This window comes from Myotis lucifugus, unplaced genomic scaffold (assembly GCF_000147115.1).
Source record: "Myotis lucifugus unplaced genomic scaffold, Myoluc2.0 scaffold_615, whole genome shotgun sequence".
Taxonomy (NCBI): domain Eukaryota; kingdom Metazoa; phylum Chordata; class Mammalia; order Chiroptera; family Vespertilionidae; genus Myotis; species Myotis lucifugus.
In genome coordinates, this window is record NW_005871663.1 from 243,068 (window position 1) to 264,633 (window position 21,566).

The following is a 21,566-nucleotide window of genomic DNA, read 5'->3' on the forward strand; positions in this document are numbered from 1 at the left end:
GAACTGGCAACGGCTTCTCTGTTTCTCCTTGGGTTAGCTGGCTCTGGCCCAAGAATACCCACGGCCATCGCAGAGTCAGAAAGTGAAGGTAATGTGGGATGAAGTACAATAAAAACCTACAGAGCTTTGCAGGCGTCCAGTGCTCATTGAGGTGGGAGACCCTTGCTTCCAGACCCCCTAATTTTTCACGGCAGCATGAGGTGTTTCTGGCGTGTCTTCTCTCGTGCACTCCAGGACCCTCAGAACAGAACGACCTCCTGCTCATCACCTCCCTGGGGCTGCTCCTAACCTTTGCTGCTCCCCTGGAGACCTGCCCCTTGTTCCCGCCAACTCACTCACAGAGGTCATTGGGGTGAGCCCCTGGGGTCCCCACCCTACCCCGTCATTGACTTCCATCCTTATTTGGTTAGAACACATCCTCTCAGTCTCAGTGGTTTTGCCATTGGGTTTGCATAGTCTTGGTTGTGGGCTGTCCCGGGTGGTGTCAGATGTTGGGCAGCATCCTGGCCTCCACCCACTAGATGACAGTAGCACCTCCACTCCAGGTCCTGCCAACCAGCCATGTGTCTCCAGACATTGTCTCCAATAGAAGCCACTGCATTGGGGAGATAACTTTTTTCTCAGCTAGTGCCCTGGCCCACCTGGGTCCCTGCCGTCTCCCCTGTTTGTTCAGGGATTTCCATCTGCCTGGGAGCCTTACTCTTTCCTCTGAACCCCATTACCCACCACCCACCTCTGGCCTTGCCCTGCCATCTCCCCCCACCACCCCCAGTCGCTGTCTAGCCTTTAACCCAATGCTCTACCCACTGCATCTGGCTTGCGTCTCCATTGCTCTGTTGATGGCTCTAGAGATGGTAATGCCTCGTCCTAATTTTGTTTCCTGCAGCCTCACCCCAGTCGACCTCTCTGTTTGCCACTGCCCGTTCCCTCCTGGAAGGCACTGCTTCCTGGCAAATTTTCACCTGCTATGGGCTCTCCTGGTTCTTTCTCTTCCCCTCCCCTGATCTCTTCTTGGGCTAAGATGATGTCAGCGCTCTCTCCATAGTGGGCCAGTTCCCTACTCTGATCCTCTTTTTACATTTATATATGGTCAAACTCTTTCATCTTGAACAGGAGCCAGCAAACTGAAACCAGAGGGCCGAATCCTGCCCACCATGCCTGCTTTTGCAAATAAAGTTTTATCGATAGGAGCCACACTCATTCATTTATACATTACCTATGGCTGCTTTTGTTCTCCAACGCAGAGGATTTTGTGATCGCGTGGCCTGCAAAAATATTTACACTTTGGCCTTTTACAGAGAAAGTTTGCTGACCCTTGATTTGGGACAAATTCCTTGAGGATCAGGATGACATGCCTAATAGCTCCTGTGGCCTTTGGTACAACTTGAATGAATCAAGTTAAATGAAGCATCCAGGAGAGCTGTGTTTTTTCTTTACAGAAGCCCTATTAAAGACATTTATGTATTTGCTGTGCTGAAAATACGGGTTCCGATGGTGAGAAAATAACAGTGATGTCCCCTCCTTAGCTGAGTGTGTGTGATCTTAGGTTTTATTTATTTCAAGTCATCTTGGCATTGAAAGAGGATTCTGCACCATCAGCTCTGTCTCCAGAGCCCAAAAGAAAGTGGTGTCTGCTATGAGGTTTTCTTTCAAGAGCCCTTGTGTTCATTTCTATTAAGAATAAGTCAGGGATGGTTAGTTTATGTTTTGCAATCAGACTGAACTTATGTGTTTTAGAATTAGAATAATGACAAGTAATGCATTCTCATTGCAAAAATAAAAAAAAGTATAGAGGGGGGAAAAACAAGTTATTCGTTTTGCATGTATCTTTCTAAATTTTTAAAAATTTCATACAGTAAAATTGACTCTTTTTTTGGTGCACAGCTTTTAATTGTAAACTATGCCTAGTGTTGCGTGGTGGTCCCCACAGTCAGGATCCACAACAATCTCTTCCATCACTGCCTAAACTCCCTTGGGCCACCCTTTTGTCATTACACTGTCCCCACCCCTCATCCCTCCACCTCATCCCCGCCAACACTGATCTGTTCATCCCTAGTTTTCTCCAGACTTTAAAAAATATCTTATAATTGGTTAATATTCCTAAAATTGAAAATTTTAATTTAACTACTCATAAGATCCTCATTATTCCTGGATTTCATATTTGTGAATTCGCCTACTTGCTGGAATTTATTTGTAACTCTAAAGCAGCCGTGGGCAAACTACGGCCCGCAGGCCGGATCCGGCCCGTTTGAAATGAATAAAACTAAAAAAAAAAAAAAAACCCGTACCCTTTTATGTAATGATGTTTACTTTGAATTTATATTAGTTCACACAAACACTCCATCCATGCTTTTGTTCCGGCCCTCCGGTCCAGTTTAAGAACCCATTGTGGCCCTCGAGTCAAAAAGTTTGCCCACCCCTGCTCTACAGTCAACATCCAGAGCACCTGTGTGGTCACTCCCAGACACCCAGAGCCGTGGAGTTTGACTTGACAGTTGTAGCCGAGGTCAGCCATGGCGGCTCTGCTCTCCGGTGTCAGCTCTCCTCGTGTGATTCACACAGTCCTCGAGAATTCAGACAAGTGCCCTTCTTGTGATACATTGAGTGCCGTGGTTTCCTCATTTTTGTGCTTTTTGTTGGTGACTGTGTTGTTTTGTGTGGCCCCCATGCACAGTACTGAGTTGCTATCTAGTGTTCATAGTGTGAGAAGGCTGCGGGGTACCTCACAGAGAAATTCGTGTGTTGGGTAGGCTTTGCTCAGATGAGCTATAGTGCTTAGTGCTTAATGCTGAATCAATAATGTCTATGAAATAAGGTGTTTCATGGAGGGCCTCCCTTTGTTCACTAGACCCTGGTCTTTTATTGGGGGGCGGGGGTGTCCCAGTGGCTTTTGGGATTTTAGAAACATTTTATTTCCAACAATGAGCTTTTCTGTTTTGTGTTGCCAAACGTCAACAGGGTATGAGTTCCAGTTTGAGTTTAAGGCAGGCTTGTGAGGATTAAAATTCGATTTCAAATCTGGGTTTTTCTTGCAACTCCATAAGGGCGTGTTGTCATGTCACAGTTGCACAGTCACCTGTTTTGTATTCTCTCCCATGCCTCTGTGAGAATGTGGAAAACGGGTACTTCCCCAAACTGCGTTCTTTAACATTGTGGGGAAGGTAGTGGTTGGACACAAAGGGATGAAGACAGCGGGGCCACTGTTTTCTGAGGCCTTTCCATGATTCTTTGTTGCCAGTTGTTTTCAAAGATGAGTCCACCTTGCAGAAGGTCAGAGGAGGGATGTGCTTTGAGATGTTCCTTTCTAGTTGTACTCAGGCCGTTGTGTGGAAGCAGTCCTCTGGCTCCATCCCCATGTGTAAACGGGACTCCTGAGATTTGATGTGTGAGGTCCTTAGGGTTACAAAACTGTGGTACTGACTGGAGGAGTTGCCTTGGGTGTTCCTAGGTTTTCCAGAGTTTTCAGATAGAGAAGGTGTTGGTGTCAGGGTGACTACAGGTCTTTGGTCCCCTCTCTAGTTCCCTGTCCTTAAATACTGTGCTCTCCCAACCCCCACCGCATCCTTTTTTCCTCTCTCTCAGTTGTTCCATCTCCTCCTGGTTATATCACCTATTGTCACCACTTCCACCAGCACTCACTTGCCCCTTTCCCCAAGCTCCAGACCCACACCTTCCCAGCAACCGAGCACCCCAAAGCCCTCACACACTCAACATGCCCCAAACCGAGCCTCTTGTCCTTGCCCCCCAAAACTGGGCCTGTATCAGCCTCTCCGGGTTCATCGGTGACTTCCCTTCTCCTTCCTCTCCACCTCTCTGAGGACCAAGTCCCGTTGATTCTAGTTCCCCAGCCTCTCCACAGTCTTGTTCCTCTTCCTGTACCCACCTCCTAAGATAGGCCACCTAGGCCAGGCCACACAGAGTGGTGGTTCCAGTGGGCCCCTTTCATTCCTTCTCCACTCGGCTGCCACAGTGACTTTTCTACTATCTCCTTGGTTCCTTCCGTAGCTTCCAGCTAGATCCCTTCCCTTGGCATCTGAGTCTGGCCCCAGCTGCGTGCAGTCTTACTTCCCGAAGCACATGGCTGCAGTTCCCGGGGTTCTCTGTCCTTCCTGTCTTCACTTGAGTTTTCTGTGCTCCACACATCCTTCTTCTCCATTTGCGCCCACAGTCACCTGCTTCTTCCTCACAGGCTGGTCAGAGGTCTCCTTCCATTCTTACCTGGCTTCCTTATCCACCCTTCTCATTCCCTTTCAGCACAGACTGGGAGTACCTCTCTGGGCCCCCAGACACACTGGTCTGCTCATTGAAGATGTGTCCTAGAACCCTTCTGGTCATTGGCCACTCATTTCCTCTCCCCAAGGACAGTCTGTTTGCAATTTTCTGTTTTGGTACATGTTTACCTTTCTAGAGACGAGTGTTTGCATATATAAGCTGATGTATCTATTTCCATATAAGTAATAGCATATCACACAGATTGATCATCTTGTTCTTTCCCATTAAGATCCTATTCTGGAGATCTTTTTGTATCGCCGTAAGGAGCCTCCTTGCTCTTTTTTACAGCTGTGTGGTATTCCGTCTCATCAGAGGCTGGCAAAGCCCGTGGGCCACATGTGGTGCACCACCCGCTTTTGTACAGGTGTTCACATTTTTAAGTGGTTGGATAAAAACTCCAACTGTGATTTTGTGACACGTGTAAATGATATGAAATTTGAATTTCATTGTCTCTAAATGAAGTTTAATTGGAGCACAACCATGCCACGTGTTGTCATGGTTTAGCGCTACAAGGACAAAGTTGAGTAGTGACCGAGATGGTATGTCCCACAAAACCAAAAAGATTTGCTCTCTGGCCCATTACAGGAAAAGTTTGCTGACCCCTGCATTCTGTCATTGGTCTTGGACCTGAGCACGCTTCAAGGTCACCTGGAGGGTGTGGTGAAATGCAGATCCCTGGGCCCCACGCCCCTAGAGTTTCTGATGGAGCAGGTCTGGAGTGGGGCCTGCGAATTTGCATGTCTAACAGGTTGTCCGATGAAGCGAATGCAGCTGGTCCCAGGACCCTACTTTGAGAACGACTGCATCACGCGGACCGATCATCATTGATTTAACCCGCCCCCTTTTGATGGACAGCGATGTTGTTTCCGTCTTTGGCCGGATGGACTGTGCTGGGTTGGATGACCCGGCACAAGGCTCATATTGCACCCCTGCCTGCAGCGGATTCCAGAACAGGAATCTTTGGGGACTGTAAGGCTCTCACCTTATCCGTTTTGACAGTCTCCATGCCCAGCACGATGCCCAGCAAACATTTGTTGAGCGAATAAAGGATGATTTCCACGTGGCTGACTTGCAGTTCCGGAACCGCCTCCTTTGTGGAAGGCAGTTTTAAGAGCCAGTCTTTCAGGCAGGCAGAGAACCTGAAGGGTCTCTGATAATGCGGTGTGCCCGAGTTTTAATTTCTAAAGACAATAAACCTGGGAGTTGGTTCCATGTAGCTCCAAGGGGACAACGAAGCTCACTTCTCTTCTACTCCTCGTAGCTTTGATCGTGCTGTTGTCGTCGTTTACAGCAATTGAGGATGTGACCCAGGCTCACACGGCTGGCAGGTGTCAGTGCTGGCGTGGAAGCCAGGTCTGTTGGGTTTCTACTGTGCCCCAAAACTGGTACGGGGGGTGGCCTGACCCCTGAACCCAGGCTTATTGGTGCAGGACCCCTGAATTTTGTAGAGAGCAGTGATAAGACTGGAAAGAATGCAGAGAGGAACACGTGACCCAGAGTAGGTCACTGGGGCACATATTAAGAATGCCGATTCTAAGGAATGAGTGCATTCATGATTGAAAACAGAAAGTGTAAAACTCTTAGCCTTGTGAAGGATTTTCAGAACTTTCTAGATGCCTTCTTTTGTGCCCCTTACACTTTTCCTTTGCTGCTTTCATGCTGGAGAGAAAACCAGGGGAGAGGGGACATTTTCCAAGACAGCTGTCATGTCAGTCTTCTTCTCTGGAAAAGTCTCAGATTCCAGAGGCCACGGGGGAACTTCAGCCCAGCACGGCCCAGCAGGCCATTCGGCATTGATGGACATGTTCTGTGGCTGCACTGTCCAGGACGGCGCCCCTGTCCACACTCGGGCTCTTGAAACTGCGGCCAGCGCCTGGCTGAATTTTTAATTTTATTTAGCTCATTTAAAGGCTAAATTTCATTCAAATGTGAAGTTTTATTTAACTTAGCTTATTTAAATTTAAAAAAATCAATACTTGATTCTGTTATTGGAAAACTCTTTTGTGTGTTTGGAATAACTTGAGGTTACGAACCTACATTTTCAGTGAGTCACTTTGTGAAACGCACCTCTATAGATCAAGCATTTCTGATTAAATTTTAGCATCTGAATTGAGACAAGCTGCACGTGTAGGAGTACAATGGCACTTTAGAGGCATAGTGTGGTAAACATCCTCTAGAGGATCTCATTAATTTTTTTTTAGTATTGCTTACATGGTGAAGTGAAGTTTTTTAATATACGGGAGTAAGTAAAATACATTGACTTTCATGTTTCTTTTTACAGTTTTAGAGAAAATTTAAAACGCCATGTGTAGCTCACATATTTCTATCAGATATTGCTGCTGTAGATCCTACACACCCTGGTCATCCAGCATGATGAGCTATAATTTGCCATCGCCCTTGACCTTCCAGTGAAGTAGGCAGAACTGAATACTTCTTACTGCATTGTTTGTTTAGGTTTCAGTCCTGGCATCACCTCCTCCTTGATTGTCCCAGACCCAGTCAAATAGCTCATTTTTTTTCTTTTCTTTTTTTTATTGTTTAAAGTATTACATATGTCTCCTTATTCCCTGATTGACCCCCGTCCCCCGCCACTGCCACCCCCCAGGACAAGCCCCCTCCGCCCCAGTGTCTGTGTCCATTGATTATGCTAATATGCATGCATACAAGTCCTTTGGTTGATCTCTAACCGCCCCTCGCCTGCCTTCTCTTTTATTTATTTATTTATTTATTTATTTATTTATATTTTTTTAAAATATATTTTATTGATTTTTTACAGAGAGGCAGGGAGAGAGATAGAGAGTTAGAAACATCGATGAGAGAGAAACATCGATCAGCCGCCTCCTGCACATCTCCCACCGGGGATGTGCCCGCAACCCAGGTACATGCCCTTGACCGGAATCGAACCCGGGACCCTTCAGTCCGCAGACCGACGCTCTATCCACTGAGCCAAACTGGTTTTGGCCTCTTTTTTTTTAGTATTGCTTACATGTTGAAGTGAAGTTTTTTTTATACGCTGGATTAAGTAAAATACATTGACTTTCATGTTTCTTTTTGAAACATGAAAGTTGGTTGGACAGTCTGTTCAGTGTTACCTTGTCTCTGGATCTATTTTTGTTCATCCGTTTATGTTGTTTATTATATTCCACAAATGAGTGAGATCATGTGATATTTATCTTTCTCCCACTGGCTTATTTCGCTTAGCATAATGCTCTCCAGTTCCATCCATGCTGTTGCAATTGGTAAAAGTTCCTTCTTTTTTATAGCAGCGTAGTATTCCATTGTGTAAATGTACCACAGTTTTCTAATCCACTCATCTGCTGATGGGCACTTAGGCTGTTTCCAAATCTTAGCTACTGTAAATTGTGCTGTTATGAACATAGGGGTGCATATACTCTTTCTGATTGGTGTTTCTGGTTTCTTGGGATACGTTCCTAGAAGTGGGATTACTGGGTCGGTTAAATGGCAGTTCCATTTTTAACTTTCTGAGGAAACTCCATACTGTTCTCCACAGCGGCTGCACCAGTCTGCATTCCCACTAGCAGTGCATGTGGGTTCCTTTTTCTCCGCATCCTCGCCAGCACTTGTTGTTTGTTGCAAATAGCTCATTTTTATGAACTCTTCTAGCCCATGGAACTCTCCTCGATGGCATCCTTCTCAGTTATGTTTTAAGTTGTTTTGGGTAGTTCATAGTGACTCCCAGTCTGTGAGGTCCAGGGCAGCGTCTGTCCTATTCCCTGTAGAACTTCCAGTACCGGGAGTAGCGTCTGGCATGGAACAGGCCTCAGCAGATTTTTGCTGAAGGAGTGAATGAAGGAAATTCTCTTTAACTGTCTTTCTCCAGGTTGTCATTACATGACAACTATTTCATTGTTTCCTTAAATCCAGTCCACATGCTTCTTCATTAGGCATATTTTTGAAAAAACAATTATGGTAAAACCAACATAGCAGTTACAGCACAGACTTTGCGTTTGATTGCAGGATTGCAATCCTAGTGGCACCATCTCGAACAGCCTGTGTGAGTCTGTGAAGAGGACACCTCCTCTGGGATGATTGTTAGAATTCAGCGAGAGAACATGTGCTCCAGGGCATGGGCCGAGTGCACGGAGAAGGTGCTCAGAGCAGAAAATACTCGCCGTCACCAGGGTCCCTGCCGCCTCCTGTGTGTGAGGTCTTAGCTGCCACTTATTAAAAACTTGAAGCATCCTTGGTTTCCAACTGAGGCATTAAAAGCCAGCAAAGGCCCTACGTGTATGTGTTTCTGGCACCATGTCTGACATCCTCTGGGTAATTTCTGTCTCAGCAATAAATTTGTCTATTGTTTTAGACTAATAGGGACACATGTGGCTTTAATGAATTGAGTTAGAGTTATTGGAAATTTACAAAAAGGCAAGTCTTTATTGTCCCCTATAATTATAGTCATTTAACCTTTTAAAATCAGTTTATTGAGCTATATATAATTCAATAGCATACAATTTACCCATTTCACGTTTACAATTCAGTGGTTCTAAGTACATTCACAGAGTTGTGCAACCATCACTACAATCAATTTTAGAACATTTTCACCTTTTCCAAAAGAAATACCATCCTCTAGCTCTCACTCCTCAGCCCCTCGAACCACTAATCTGTTTCTGTCTCTCTGGATTGCCTGTTCTGAACATTTCATGTAAATGGACTCATACCCCATTGTGGTCTTGTGTGAGTGGATTCTTTCACTGAGCATCATGTTTTCAAGGTTCATCCATGTTGAAGTGAGTGCCTGCTTCATTCCTCGTTGTGGCTGAATAATCTTCCACTGTGTGGATGGATCACATTTTGTTTATTCATTCACCAGTTCAATTAAATTTGAATGTCATATAATCAATGAGTACTTTCTTACGACCTAAGTACCTTATATCCCATGCAATGTTTGGAATATACTTATCCTAAACAATTACTCATTGTTTTATCTGAAATTCAAATCTAACTGGGTATCCTGCATTTTTATTTGTCAGATCTGGCAACCGTGCCTGTCACTGGCGGACTGTGTGCCCGTGGGTGATGGGCTTTGTTCCTTGGAGGTCCAGCTTTCCCGTCTGGGTGGGGATGGGGCTTGTAGGGAGGTGTCAGTTACTCAGTGCCCGCAGAGATCTGTGTGCGCGTGCTGTCCCGGGCTTGGGTGGTGTGAGTGTGGGGCTGGAACTGGTGTCCTTGTCCTCTGCGAGGTGCCTCCAACTTCCTAATGAGGGAGGGAGCCAGCGATATGTGTTTTTTTCTTGATCCAGCCTAATCTGTTCGGAATGTGACCCAGGAACATTCTTGCTTTGTTTTCCTCAGAGTTTTGCTCGGCTGTTTGCTTTCTAATTTGTGCTGCTTTAGTCGTCATTCTCAGGGTGCATTTTCAAAAGGATTTTCTACTCTTCTCTAGAACAATCTGTTTGCCTCAGAGATAGGAAGGGAAGGGTTAGTGTCTTGGAATACAGTAAGTATAGGTTATATTCTGAGCCTTATCGTCCAGATGCTGAGGGCTGTGTGTGTGTGTGTGTGTGTGTTGGCAAGGAGAAGCTATCTAAAGAGTTTGATTCTGGTGAATGTTAACTCTAGTATAAGGGGCACAAGAAAAGGACTTTGATAGCCAACAAGGCAAGGTCTTCCCTGTCCAGTGCAGTAGCCACTAGCCTAATGTGTCTATTTACATTTAAATTAGCTAAAGTAAAATGAAATACTCAGTTCCTCAGTCTTACCACATTTCAAGAGCTTGAGAGCCACAAATGGCTGGTGTCTCCCTGAGTGGAGAGTACAGAGACAGGGCATTTCCATTACTGCAGAAAGCTGTTGGACAGCACTGGACCAGGGCTGGAGTGCCAAACTACAGCCAGAGGGTTCAAAACTCTGGCCTGCTGCCTGTTTTTGTAAATAAAGTTTTATTGGAACAGCCAATTTCATTCATTCACATATCATCTCTGCTGCTTTCGGGCTGTAATGGCAGAGTGGAGGAGTCTAAATGCAGACTGACTGCGAAGCTGAAAATATTTATTATCTGAGCCTTCATAGAAAACATCTGCCCAGGCTTGGGTTAGGGGAATGAAGACACAACATCTAGAGATGGCTGATAATACTTGGGAGAAATAGACAATAACAAAATAGCTGACATTAATAAGCACCTACTATGTGCCAGGCACTGCTTGTGGGCCTAACCTGCATTATTTTACTCACACGTTGGACACAGCCTTGGAATCGTGTGAGAGTGGTGGGCTGGTCTGTTTAGTGTGGTGCAGGGGAGGGAGGGACGAAATCTTGAAGGCTGCAGGAGGAAAGTACAGGGTCATGGGCAGCTGTGGAGGGTGTCAGAGCCTGGGGGGGACCACCTGCAGGAGACTGGGCACACTGGGTGTTTGTGACGGAGAGATCAGACTTGCTGGAAAGCCCTTGCACTCCCAGGTAAAAGGTGATGAGGCCTTGGCTTCCTGCCTGGAAGGAAGGCAAGTTGAGGGGAGTCAGTGAGGTGGGAAAGTGACAGATTCAGCTCTCCTTGTGAGCACCTGATCCCCATAAATCCGTTTCCTGAATATCTTCACGTTGACTCAGTGGAGACGGCTCCCCTCTCCCCTTGTGGGTTACATAATCCCCTGTAATCCCTCCCAGTGTCTCCATTATGTCATATTCCACGTGATGACATTCAGGCTTCTAACAGGTACTGCCAAAGGAGTTATTTTCTTTGCCTTTCAAAAGTAAATACTTAGACACAGACACTGCAGGGAACACTACCAATCAGGGTTGGCTATGGCATTTGTCGGTCTCAGTGCAGAATGATGTAAGGATTTTAAGATGTATGGGAGGGGATTTAGCCAAGGGCAGGACCCTCTGAGCAATGCCCTGCTCTTAAAACCCACCATTGTGTGTTAGCTCACCTGTCACACTTTCTGCATATTTTTACTCTAGTGTGTCCCAGCATGGATATCCGGAACAACTTCACGAGGCTGTATGAGCTGGCTAACTGCTCGATCATCGAAGGACATTTGCAGATACTGTTGATGTTCACTTCAAGGCCTGAGGATTTCCGAGACCTCAGTTTCCCCAAACTCATCATGATCACTGATTACTTGCTGCTGTTTCGGGTCTATGGGCTGGAGAGCCTGAAGGACCTGTTCCCCAACCTCACGGTCATCCGGGGCTCCCGCCTCTTCTTCAACTACGCGCTGGTCATCTTCGAGATGGTCCACCTGAAGGAGCTGGGCCTCTACAGCCTGATGAACATCACCCGGGGGTCTGTCCGCATCGAGAAGAACAATGATCTCTGCTACCTGTCTACCATCGACTGGTCGCGCATCCTCGACTCGGTGGAGGATAATTACATCGTGCTGAACAAAGACGACAATGAAGAGTGTGGGGACGTCTGTCCAGGCACTGCGAAGGGCAAGACCAGCTGCCCTGCCACTGTCATCAACGGGCAGTTTGTCGAACGGTGTTGGACTCACAGCCATTGCCAGAAAGGTACGCCGGGGTGTGCAGGGGTCTAAGCTTTTCTCGTGCCTTGTTTGTTAGAGAAGCTGGAGGCATTACCTGGACCAGGAGTGGCAGCCCTTTTCTGCAAAGGCTCAGATATGAAATGCTTTAGACTTTGCAGACTGTATATAAATGAGTGTACATGGCTGTGGGTGAATAACTTTATTTACAGCCCCAGCTGGTTTTGCTCAGTGGATAGAGTGTCCGCCTGTGGACTGAAGGTTCTGGGTTCAATTCCACTCAAGGGCATGTACGATGTGTCTCTCTCACATTGATGCTTCTCTCTCTCCGTCGGTCCCTCTCCCTTCCACTCTCTCTAAAAATCAAATGGAAAAATATCCTCGGGTGAGGATTCTTTCCAATTTTCACAAAGAGAGGGATGAACAAAGCTTAATGGGGAATTTGTTCCTTTAAGCCTTGCTTTTCCAGGAGTGACATTTCTGGGTCAAAGGTTCTTGATCCTGATTGCCAAATGGCTTTCCGGAAATGCTGTGCCAGCGGAGCTCTCAGCATTGGTGTGGAGGGACACCTGGGCCAGCTCTGCGTGTTTGAGAGAATCTTTCATAATTCACTGGAGGGAGGAGCCGTTCTATTTGCATTTCTTTGATTGTTATCAGGGTTGAACCTTTTAAAACATGTTTGTCCTGTGGGTTTTCTCTTCCTGTTCATGTCTTTTGTCCCTCTGTCTTTTAGGACCTTGGTGGTGTTTGAAATATTCATCTGTGTGCAGTTTCCATAGAGGCAGGCTATTAATCCTTTACCAATTGTGTTTTTAGGCATTTTGTTCAAATGCTCTAGATGTCTGTTGACAGAAACTTACAGGGTTGATTGAGTTCAGAGCTGGATTTGCACACGCCTCTTACGTTACTTTATGCTTAGAGCGTTCCTTTCTATCCATAAAATAAATGTTTTTTCCCCAAATTTTCTATTTCCGTTATCATCATTAAAAAAATTACCTTGGACATTTGGGATCTATTTGTGTATATGATTTGAAAGGATGTCCATTGTCCCCAAAATAACAAGTTGGCGGGGTCTTAATGCTGTTTATTGCAGAAATGTACCCCTTCATCGTTGATTTGGGGTCAGATTCTAGGTAGTCATAAATATATCTGTCTTTCCTTGCACCAGGGCCGTAACTGTTCTAATCCCTGTGGTTTTATAATGTATTGATATCCAGGGTGGGAAGTTCCACATAAACACACTTGCTACTTGTTTATTGTCTCCTCTACCCCTTACTACACTGAAATTCCCTGGGAAGAATTAGTGAACATGGGATTGAGGTGGAAGAAAGTGAGTGGAAGGCTTATGGGTTGTATCATAAAAGATAAGGAAAGGGAAAAAGGAGGGTGTGAATGTGACCCACGTCCCGCGTGGTTCAGGGTTCAGGCTCTGGAAGAGGGACCGCCCGCAAATGAAAGAGACGAGACAAGAAATAATAATTTGGAAATTGGGGTGCCAGGCGAGAGCCCATTCTAAATGGATGGACTCGGCTTGTGCTCAGGCCTCGCCATCCTTTTATTCGGTTTGGGATCCACCTAAAGCCCTTAGGCAGGCAAGTTCCAGTAACAGACAGACTGTCTTATCAGTGAGGATTTACGTGACTATCTGGTGGGGAAGTTGCTTCCGCTACCATTGTCTGGACTAAACAGTGGGTGCACAGCCCTGACCTTTGCCAGGGCTCAAGGGTCACCGGCCTCCCGGGCTCCTTGTCCACACCTCTCTGCTAGAGAAGACAGTGGGCGGCTTCCCACATCAGGGTCTTCTCACCCGAGCCCAAAGCTACCACGAAGCCCTGCAAGGCGAGTCCTGAGTAGAATCTGTGGAATTCTCAGTGAGGACTCCATCGGAGCCCCAGGGTGGTAGGAAACATCTGTGAGATGGTGAGAGAGTGGGACCGCCACACCTCTTCTGAGAGGTCGGGCAGCGACGGGAAAGAGACGCTGGAAGTTTGTGGTTGGAGGAAGGGATGATGGTTAATATATTGTGGAAAAATCTTGAGAATGTTGGTAGGTCAGGGACAGAGAGAAGCTAAACTACAGCTGCAAGGGGAGCTCTGTTATCCTTGATTTAGAGACCAGTGAGGTTACTTAACTTGCCTAAGGCCACACAGCTAATAAAAGACCGCTGGGGTTTGCACCAACTTGGACACAAAAAAGCATGTATGTTTTTGTGTGACCCCTTTGTTCAGAAACGTGAGAGCCACTTCTGGATGGGGCGGGGGAAGCAGGGAGAACAGTGAACACTTTTACCCCAAGGCTGAGTTCTCCAAATGCCCAGGGCTCATATGTCTTGGGATATAATTGGAGGCATGCTTCTGTGGGTTTATTTTTGTATCCATTTTAGTCAAAATATCCAGGACCGCATTATCAGCAAATGCCCTGATATTTTCAGCAGGCTTTTTATTTTTTTATTTTTTAACTCTTTTGCGTTTGAGAACAAAGCTTGTTTTTCAGCACTGGGGGTTGCATTGCTGTGACTGACACCTGTGAGGGTTCTGAGCTCCTGGCATCTGGGCACGGTGCAGTGGTCCTGGTTCATTATCGGTGGTGGGGTCCCGTGGGTGAAGCGTTGCCCTGTCCTGGGACAGATGTCAACAAGTGATTGTGCTTTGAACTGGTGTCCCTGTCTGGTGAGTACAATTTATTGTAGTAAAATACACATAATATAAAATTTACAATTTTAACCATTCCAAGTGCTCAGTTCAGTGGCACTAAGTACGTTCACACTGTTGTGCGTCCATCTTCACGATCCAGCTACAGAACGTCCTCATCTTCCCAGACTGGAATTCTGTCCCCACTAAACACTCACTCCGCCTTCCCCTCTCCCAGCCCCTGGCTCGCGCCCTCTGCCTTCTGTGCCTGCGGATCTAACTCCTTTAGGAACGTCCTTCGAGTTGAGTCCTGCGACAGCATGTGTCCTTCATAACTGCTCATTTCACTGAGCATACTGTCCTCAAGGTTCACCCATGTTATAGTCGGTCCGGCATTTCTTTCCTTTCTGAGGCTGAGTGATGTTCCAGTGCACGGTTGGACCACATTTTGTTTCTTCATTCATTCATGGCTCTTGGGCTACTGCCACGTTTTAGCTATTGTGATGAATGCTGCTGTGAACATGGTGTATGTCTCCAGCTTTTTAAATGCTGCTGTGGCTTCAGAAGTTATGGTTACATTTCGTGGGGTTTCTGAATGCAAAGCAGACTGAAACGAGCCCTCGGAAGACACCCCCTGTCTCAGGAGACAGATGCAGACCTGAGAAAACTGACAGCTCCTCTCGCCCGAGAATCCTCCCAGAGAATCCTCCCAGACACGTCCTCGAGCTTCCGTTGTCCTTTTCTCGCAGGCTTGCAAGGCTCTGGGAGCTCCTGGGGCCCGTGTGCCTTTGGGATGAAGGTGTTCGGCCGTCCTCCGGACCGAGCTTAAGCGTTCTCTGCAGTGGCCCTTCTTCCACCCGGCCCTGAAACGAGAATGCTTTAGGCAGGAGAGCAGAGGAGGGTCAGGGGAATTAAAAAGAGAAAGTCATTGGTGTGTGGCTCCACATTCTTCTTCTCCATCACTGTCTATAGATTTTGGCTGAAGATGCCGAGAGGCCAAATACAAGGAGCCCTGCCTGTGCCGGAGGAGAAGCCCGATCAGGAAACATGCTCATCGAGAGCGGACTGTGTGCTAGGCATTGAGGGGGGAGGGAGCTTGGGGTCCCAGGAGGGCCAGCCCCTGCCTCCTTGGAGAGGATCTTCTGGTGGCAAATACACTGCGTGCGTGATTGAGTACCTTGTGGGGAGAGTTACAACAGTGCTATCTCTGCGGGTGAAGGCCTGATTGAAGCCTTAAACTCATCCTTGGGGTCACAGAATTGGCCTCACTGGTCTGTTCCAGAGTGGTCACAGGATGTGTGGGGTCTGGCAGAATTGCCCTGGAGTCCTGTCAGCCATGAACTGGTCATGATCTGGATCAAGCCTCAGGCTTGTCATTTGAAAAATGGGAATGATTTACGGGACCTGCTTGTTAGGGTTATGGTTAGGGAGTTAAATGAGATGGCGCAGGAGGTGCACTTAGCCCAGTACCTCTGTGAGTGTTCTGGAAGCTTCTCCTAAGTGCCATTGGTCCACCACTCTTTCTGGGCAGACAAACCACTGAGTCAATGAATACCTGCCAAGTCTTGGCTGCGTTTCTGGCTTTGGTCTGGGGGTAGCAAAGGAGCGCCCACCAGATGATGAGGGCTGGGTGCTGGGCCTATCCTGCTCCGCTCTGCTCGCCTGGCGCCCCAGCTTCCAAAGCTCTGCAGACCCCGCGCTGAGCTTTTGGGGGAACTAGAAACCACAGGGCTGGCCGGACCAGCTGCTCTCGCCAAACTCACTGGCATTTCCCCCCTGGGAGGCCACCCCAGCTGGTGCTGCCAGTCAGAGGGTGGGTCAGGCTGGGGCATGCTGGGTGCCAGGAAGATGGCTGGCAATGCCACATACAGGCAGCAAGAGGGCAGAAGCGGAGGCACAGGGGACAGGCCTCTGCTTCCTGAATTTGCATTTCCATTTGTGTTTCAGATCCTCTGAACGTTGGGGGCTCTATTTACATTGAACAGTAAATATTTCTTTTTTTCTTTTTTGTTAATCCTCACCCAAGGCTTTTTTTAAAAATATATTTTATTGATTTTTTTACAGAGAGGAAGGGAGAGAGATAGAGAGTTAGAAACATCGATGAGAGAGAAACATCGATGGCTTGCCTCCCACACGACACCCCCACAAGGCTGGGGATAGAACCTGCAACCCAGGTATGTGCACTTGACTAGGAATCGAACCTGGGACCCTTCAGTGCGCAGGCTGACACTCTAACCACCGAGAACACTGGCCAGGGCTGAACGTTAAATATTTAAACGCATGCCTGTTCTTGAAGGGTTTGCTTTTAGTCAGAAGTTTCAGCTTCATGTTGAAACTTTTTATTCCTTCATTTATGTTTTAGTTCTGCCTTAGAATCTCCTTGGCAACAAATGCTTATTTTGGGCAGAGCACTGTTGTAAGTGCTTTGCTTATGATACTGCATCCAGTCCTGCCAGCAATTCCTGTCACTGGTGAGGCCACCAAGGCCCTGAGGAATTAGGACGCATGCTCCGGGCCATATCCCTCGTAGTACTAGAGATGGGATTCGAACTTGAAACCTGGATATTCTGGCTCAGAATCTGAGCTCTTCAGCAGAGAACAAAGAACCTGGGGGTGGGCAGTCCCCTAGAATTTGCCCCTGCCAGCATTCTGGCTGCCTCCTCTTAAGAGCCCTTCTCATTCTGTCTGCAGTTAGCTGCTTCCCCTTCAGGCTGAGTTCCCTGAAATATAGGGACTGGCATTTATTGTGACCCAGCACCTGTCATGAAGACATCCTTGACCATTCATGACTAATATTACTGAGCTTTTACTATGTGCTGAGAACTCGCGGAATCCTCACCGCAGCCTATGAGAGGATGTTACTCCCATTTTTATAAAAAGAACACTGAAGCTTGAAGAGGAATTAATTTCTCTAGCAGAGCTTGCTGGGTAATTGGTTGACCCTTGGTTATCTGGTGCCCTTGACCAAAGGTCAGCAAACTGCTATGCTTGGTCCAAATCCAGCCTGCTGGCAGGTTTTGTATGCCCGTGAGCTAAGAATGTTATTTATATGTTTAAAAGTTTTTTGGGGAAAATCTAAACGATAATATTTTGTGAGGGGTGAAAATGATATGAAGTAAACATTTCAGGGTCCCTCAATAACGTTTCAGTGGTTCATTTATTCATTTACGTATTGCCTGTGGCTGCTTCAGTGCCCTGAGGAGAGAGTTGGGAAGTTGCAAGCGAGGCTGTATGGCCCTTTACAGAAAAATATGGTGACCCCTGTTCTTGGTCATATACCTTATCAAGATGAGGGGGCCCTTACGGGGTGGACGCTGTTTTCAGAGGAAGTTGGGAGCATCACAGCATTAAGCCCACAAAGTCCGCCTGCCCCTTTCTGGCCCCAAGGGGCTACCAACGATGGGAGGACATCCTTGACCCTCAGGAGCTCTTGATTTAGCTGGGGAGTTAGAAGGCTGGAGCAAATTAACCATTCAAGGCAGGTAGCCAGCAGGAGATGTCACAAGACAAGGCAGGCCCCCTTTTCCTCTGAGTGAGTCATCTGGCTGGTGGGTCCAGATACCTTAGAGCTGGAACACCTGGGAATCATGATATTCTCTAGACAATGCGGCAGAATGTTGGTAAATTAAATTCCTTCGTGGGTGTGCCACTGTAGTCCTGCAGAAAATAGAAATCTCTAGCATGTGCACATGGATACTGGATGGTAATAATACATTTTAAAAGGACAGTAGATTGTGTAGCATGATGGGCCATGTGAGTTTTTTAAATTTATATTCCTTTTTGTATTGTTACAGATCTTTTTAAGAATCTAGATCAGAATTAAAAGCTCTGTACTGAAAATATTCTGTGGCCATTGTGATTTCTTTATCATTAAGATGATTGGAATTTTTAAAGTGACTTTTAGTTTTGGAGATGATTGGATTTCGATAGCGGGAAAGTACTGCTAGTGTGAATGTTTCTGAGCCTTCCTCCCTTCTCCTCCCCTCCCAGGACTGATGATAAATAAGATGCCACTGGGATATGTGGAAGGAGATTGGTCCGGATGGGAGTGGTTATAAAGATGTGGTTTGGATGGCAATAATGCTCCGACAGAGAGTAAGAGGGAAGGGTGGGAAGGCAGTGACAGAAGCAGTGGTCTATTGTGCACTAGAGCCGTGGTCGGCAAACCGCGGCTCTCGAGCCACATGCGGCTCTTTGGCCCCTTGAGTGTGGCTCTTCCACAAAATACTACATGCGGGCACGCACGTACAGTGCGATTGAAACTTCGTGGCCCATGCACAGAAGTCGGTTTTCGGAAAGGAGATAGACGAAGCAAGTATACAAGACGAGTGTGGATGGGAGAGTTGGAAGGGGTCGACCTCAGCGAACGTACCTCAATCAGATTGAGGACGTTTTTAGCAAAGGCTAGCTCAGGAGTACCCTAATTAAGTTAATAACAATGTACCTACCTATATAGTTTAAGTTTAAAAAATTTGGCTCTCAAAAGAAATTTCAATCGTTGTACTGTTGATATTTGGTTCTGCTGACTAATGAGTTTGCCGACCACTGCACTAGAGTAAGGAGGCTGCCTCATGTGAGGAGAGGCTTGGACCATTTTGTGTGCTGAATGGCAGACATTTTCCTGTAGGAATGATGGGAAAATCATGCAGGTTATCCCAGGGCTGTGTTCAGGATGGGCTGTTTCCACTGATACTGATATGTGCTGAGCCAGGATGTTGCTAGGACCCCAAAGTCCTTGTTGAGTGGGGGAGAAAGTCAAAGAAGTAACTGTAAGGTTATAAGCCAGGTAAGCATAAAGGCTTTCAGTAGGTTCAAGGGTGCACTGAAGACTGGTAGACCAGTTGGCCACATGGACTTCTGGGGACAGTATTGTCCAAATCTTTAGTAGTGAAGACCCAGACTTTCCGTTTTAGCAGGGGCCCAGCTTCTTGGAGGGGGCTCAGGAATACCAATTTAGCTAACTTTTTGCTTAGAGAACTAAATTGGCCCAGTCCTTCCTTTGGCAGAAGGTGGGATAGAGTTAAATCCTCATTATGGAAAGGTGGCTGTCTGGAGACTCCGTAACTGGTCTGACGAGTTTTTCTTCTCCCACATACTTGACAAAATTCATTGACATTTCCTACCGTGTCACCAGACCCTTTGTCAGAATTGAAATCTGTTCTTTGTGACTGACTGACCACCTGAAATGCCTCCGGGAGGTCCCTGGGCCCTCAGCCTTCTAGCTCCACTCACCTGCACCTGATACAATGTTCTTTCCCAATAAAGAGAACTGGTGAGGTGCTATGGTTTCCAAATCGTATCCCTTATCTCCTCGCCCCCCGCCCCCTTCCCGCTCTTTCCCTCTCTTTAGGTTAAATGTCTGCATATGCTTAGAAATAAATAAAGTTGACAGTGGGAAACTAACAAGAGAATTGCTTGCCCTTTGGCCCACATTGTCCACTGTGGGTGGGGCCATACGATTGGGCTACTTTCCTCCAGTTCCAGGTTTAGGAAGTGGACTGAGATCTCCCAGCACAGCCTCCAGCCACAGGACATTGAAGCAGGGATGGAGCATAGTCATCAGGTTGGGGCTGGGATGGCGCCTGGAGATAAAGCCCAGAATCCTCAGGTGGCTGGAGGGTTTTGGGTAAAGGGTTATTTGACCTTTTATGATGGAAGCTTCTTTGCTTCTGGTTTTGTCCCTCAGGGAGGGTGTTTGGTCTTTAAGATAGCTGCAGTCTAGAAAGAGGGTTTGCTTGGGGGGCTTTAACTGTGGAATGCTTCCAAGTGGTCATCTATGAATGAAACTGTTCTCATTAGAAGATCCGATAAGAACAGGTTTCAAGACCTGCTATTTCGTCACAATGGCACAGCGAGTGAGCAGCCTGATGGTGATCATTGACCACTCGCCACGCTTGTCTACGCTTGTCCGTGCACGAACGGGATTCCTGTCACAGGCTGCCTCACTCATGGTGATGAGGTTAAGGGTTTTCACATTGGCAAAGCAATTGGCTGTAGCAGGAAATATGCAGAACAAGACAAATTGGACCTGGAGCATTCAAGATTTCTGTAAAAAACAATGTATTTTTTTTCTTTTTTGTTGTAAAATGCCCATAAGCTTTATTGAGTGACATTTAGCACATTTGCAGTGCTGTACAACCATTGCCACTGTCTGGTTCCAGAACATTTCCTTGTGGTCAGTGGATGTTGGTATCCCCTTCCCCACTGAATGACTGGGGTGGTGTCCTTATGATAGCTCGAGAAAAAGAATGTTCTGAGCCTCTCAGGGAGGATGAGTGCTTTTTATTTGTGTGGAACCACATCTCTGAGTGTCCGAAGTCCCCTTTTCCTAATCCCGTCCTGGAAGAAGTGCGGTTGGGATACTCGGTGGAGCTGAAAGCGAAGCCAGTGTCGGAGTCTCCGTGCCTGTTGCAGCTGGGTCCAGTTCAGCATCAGGCCGTCACAGTCCATTAGTCCATTGCGTGTGGGCGAATGCCGGGAGCAGGAGCGTGAGAGCCCACAAGCCAGGAGTCAACCAAGAGGAACCAAGAGCCAAGAGAGCGAACTCCTTTGTTTAGGGGATTAAACATCTCAAATCTTCCTGCTTGGAGTGGCCACACCTACTCTGACCAATGACCTGCTCCCAGGTGTGACTGACAGCAGGTACTTCGCTAGTCCCCCCAACTTTCCTGGGCATGTGTCTCTTCCCCCGTCCAGTCCCTTCCCCCATTGACCTGCGGGGACTAGACCCGTGGCTCCTTGGGGAGTGGAATGCTTTAGTCTCCTGGCGAAGCTGCCTAAATGAATGTCTGTAATAATTGGCATTTCCTTTGCTCCTTTCCTGTTATTAATAACTAGGCTAATTACAAGGGTATCATCATCACCTCACAGGGAAACTATGCCCAGGAGCCTCACTCCTCCCCTCCCTCCCTCCCTCCCTCCAGCCCCTGTCAACCACTGATCTACTTTCCTTCTCTGTGGATTCACCACTTCTGGGTTTCCTATAAATAGAATCATACGTTGTGTGACTTTTGTTGTTGTTGTTAATCCTTGCCTGAGGATATTTCTTCCATTGATTTTAGAGAGAGTGGAAGAGGTGTGGGGCGGGGGGGGGGAGAGAGAGAGAGAGAGAGAGAGAGAGAGAGAGAATATATCTAGGAGTGGTATTGCTGTGTCATTTGGTAATTCTGTGTATAAGTAATGAGTCAGGTTCCTTTCCTTTTTTTCCTTTTGGTTTAATTTT

General features: G+C 46.9%; 1 protein-coding gene across 1 annotated transcript in view; it reads left to right on the forward strand.

Moving 5' to 3' along the window:
* The first annotated feature begins 11,076 nt into the window (after positions 1–11,076).
* The window catches only part of INSR (insulin receptor), a 134,114-nt gene continuing 123,624 nt past the window's right edge, over positions 11,077–21,566 (forward strand). The window contains 2 exon segments of the mRNA XM_023746008.1: positions 11,077–11,125; positions 11,128–11,742. Of these exon segments, the coding sequence (XP_023601776.1) occupies positions 11,077–11,125; positions 11,128–11,742 (664 nt within the window).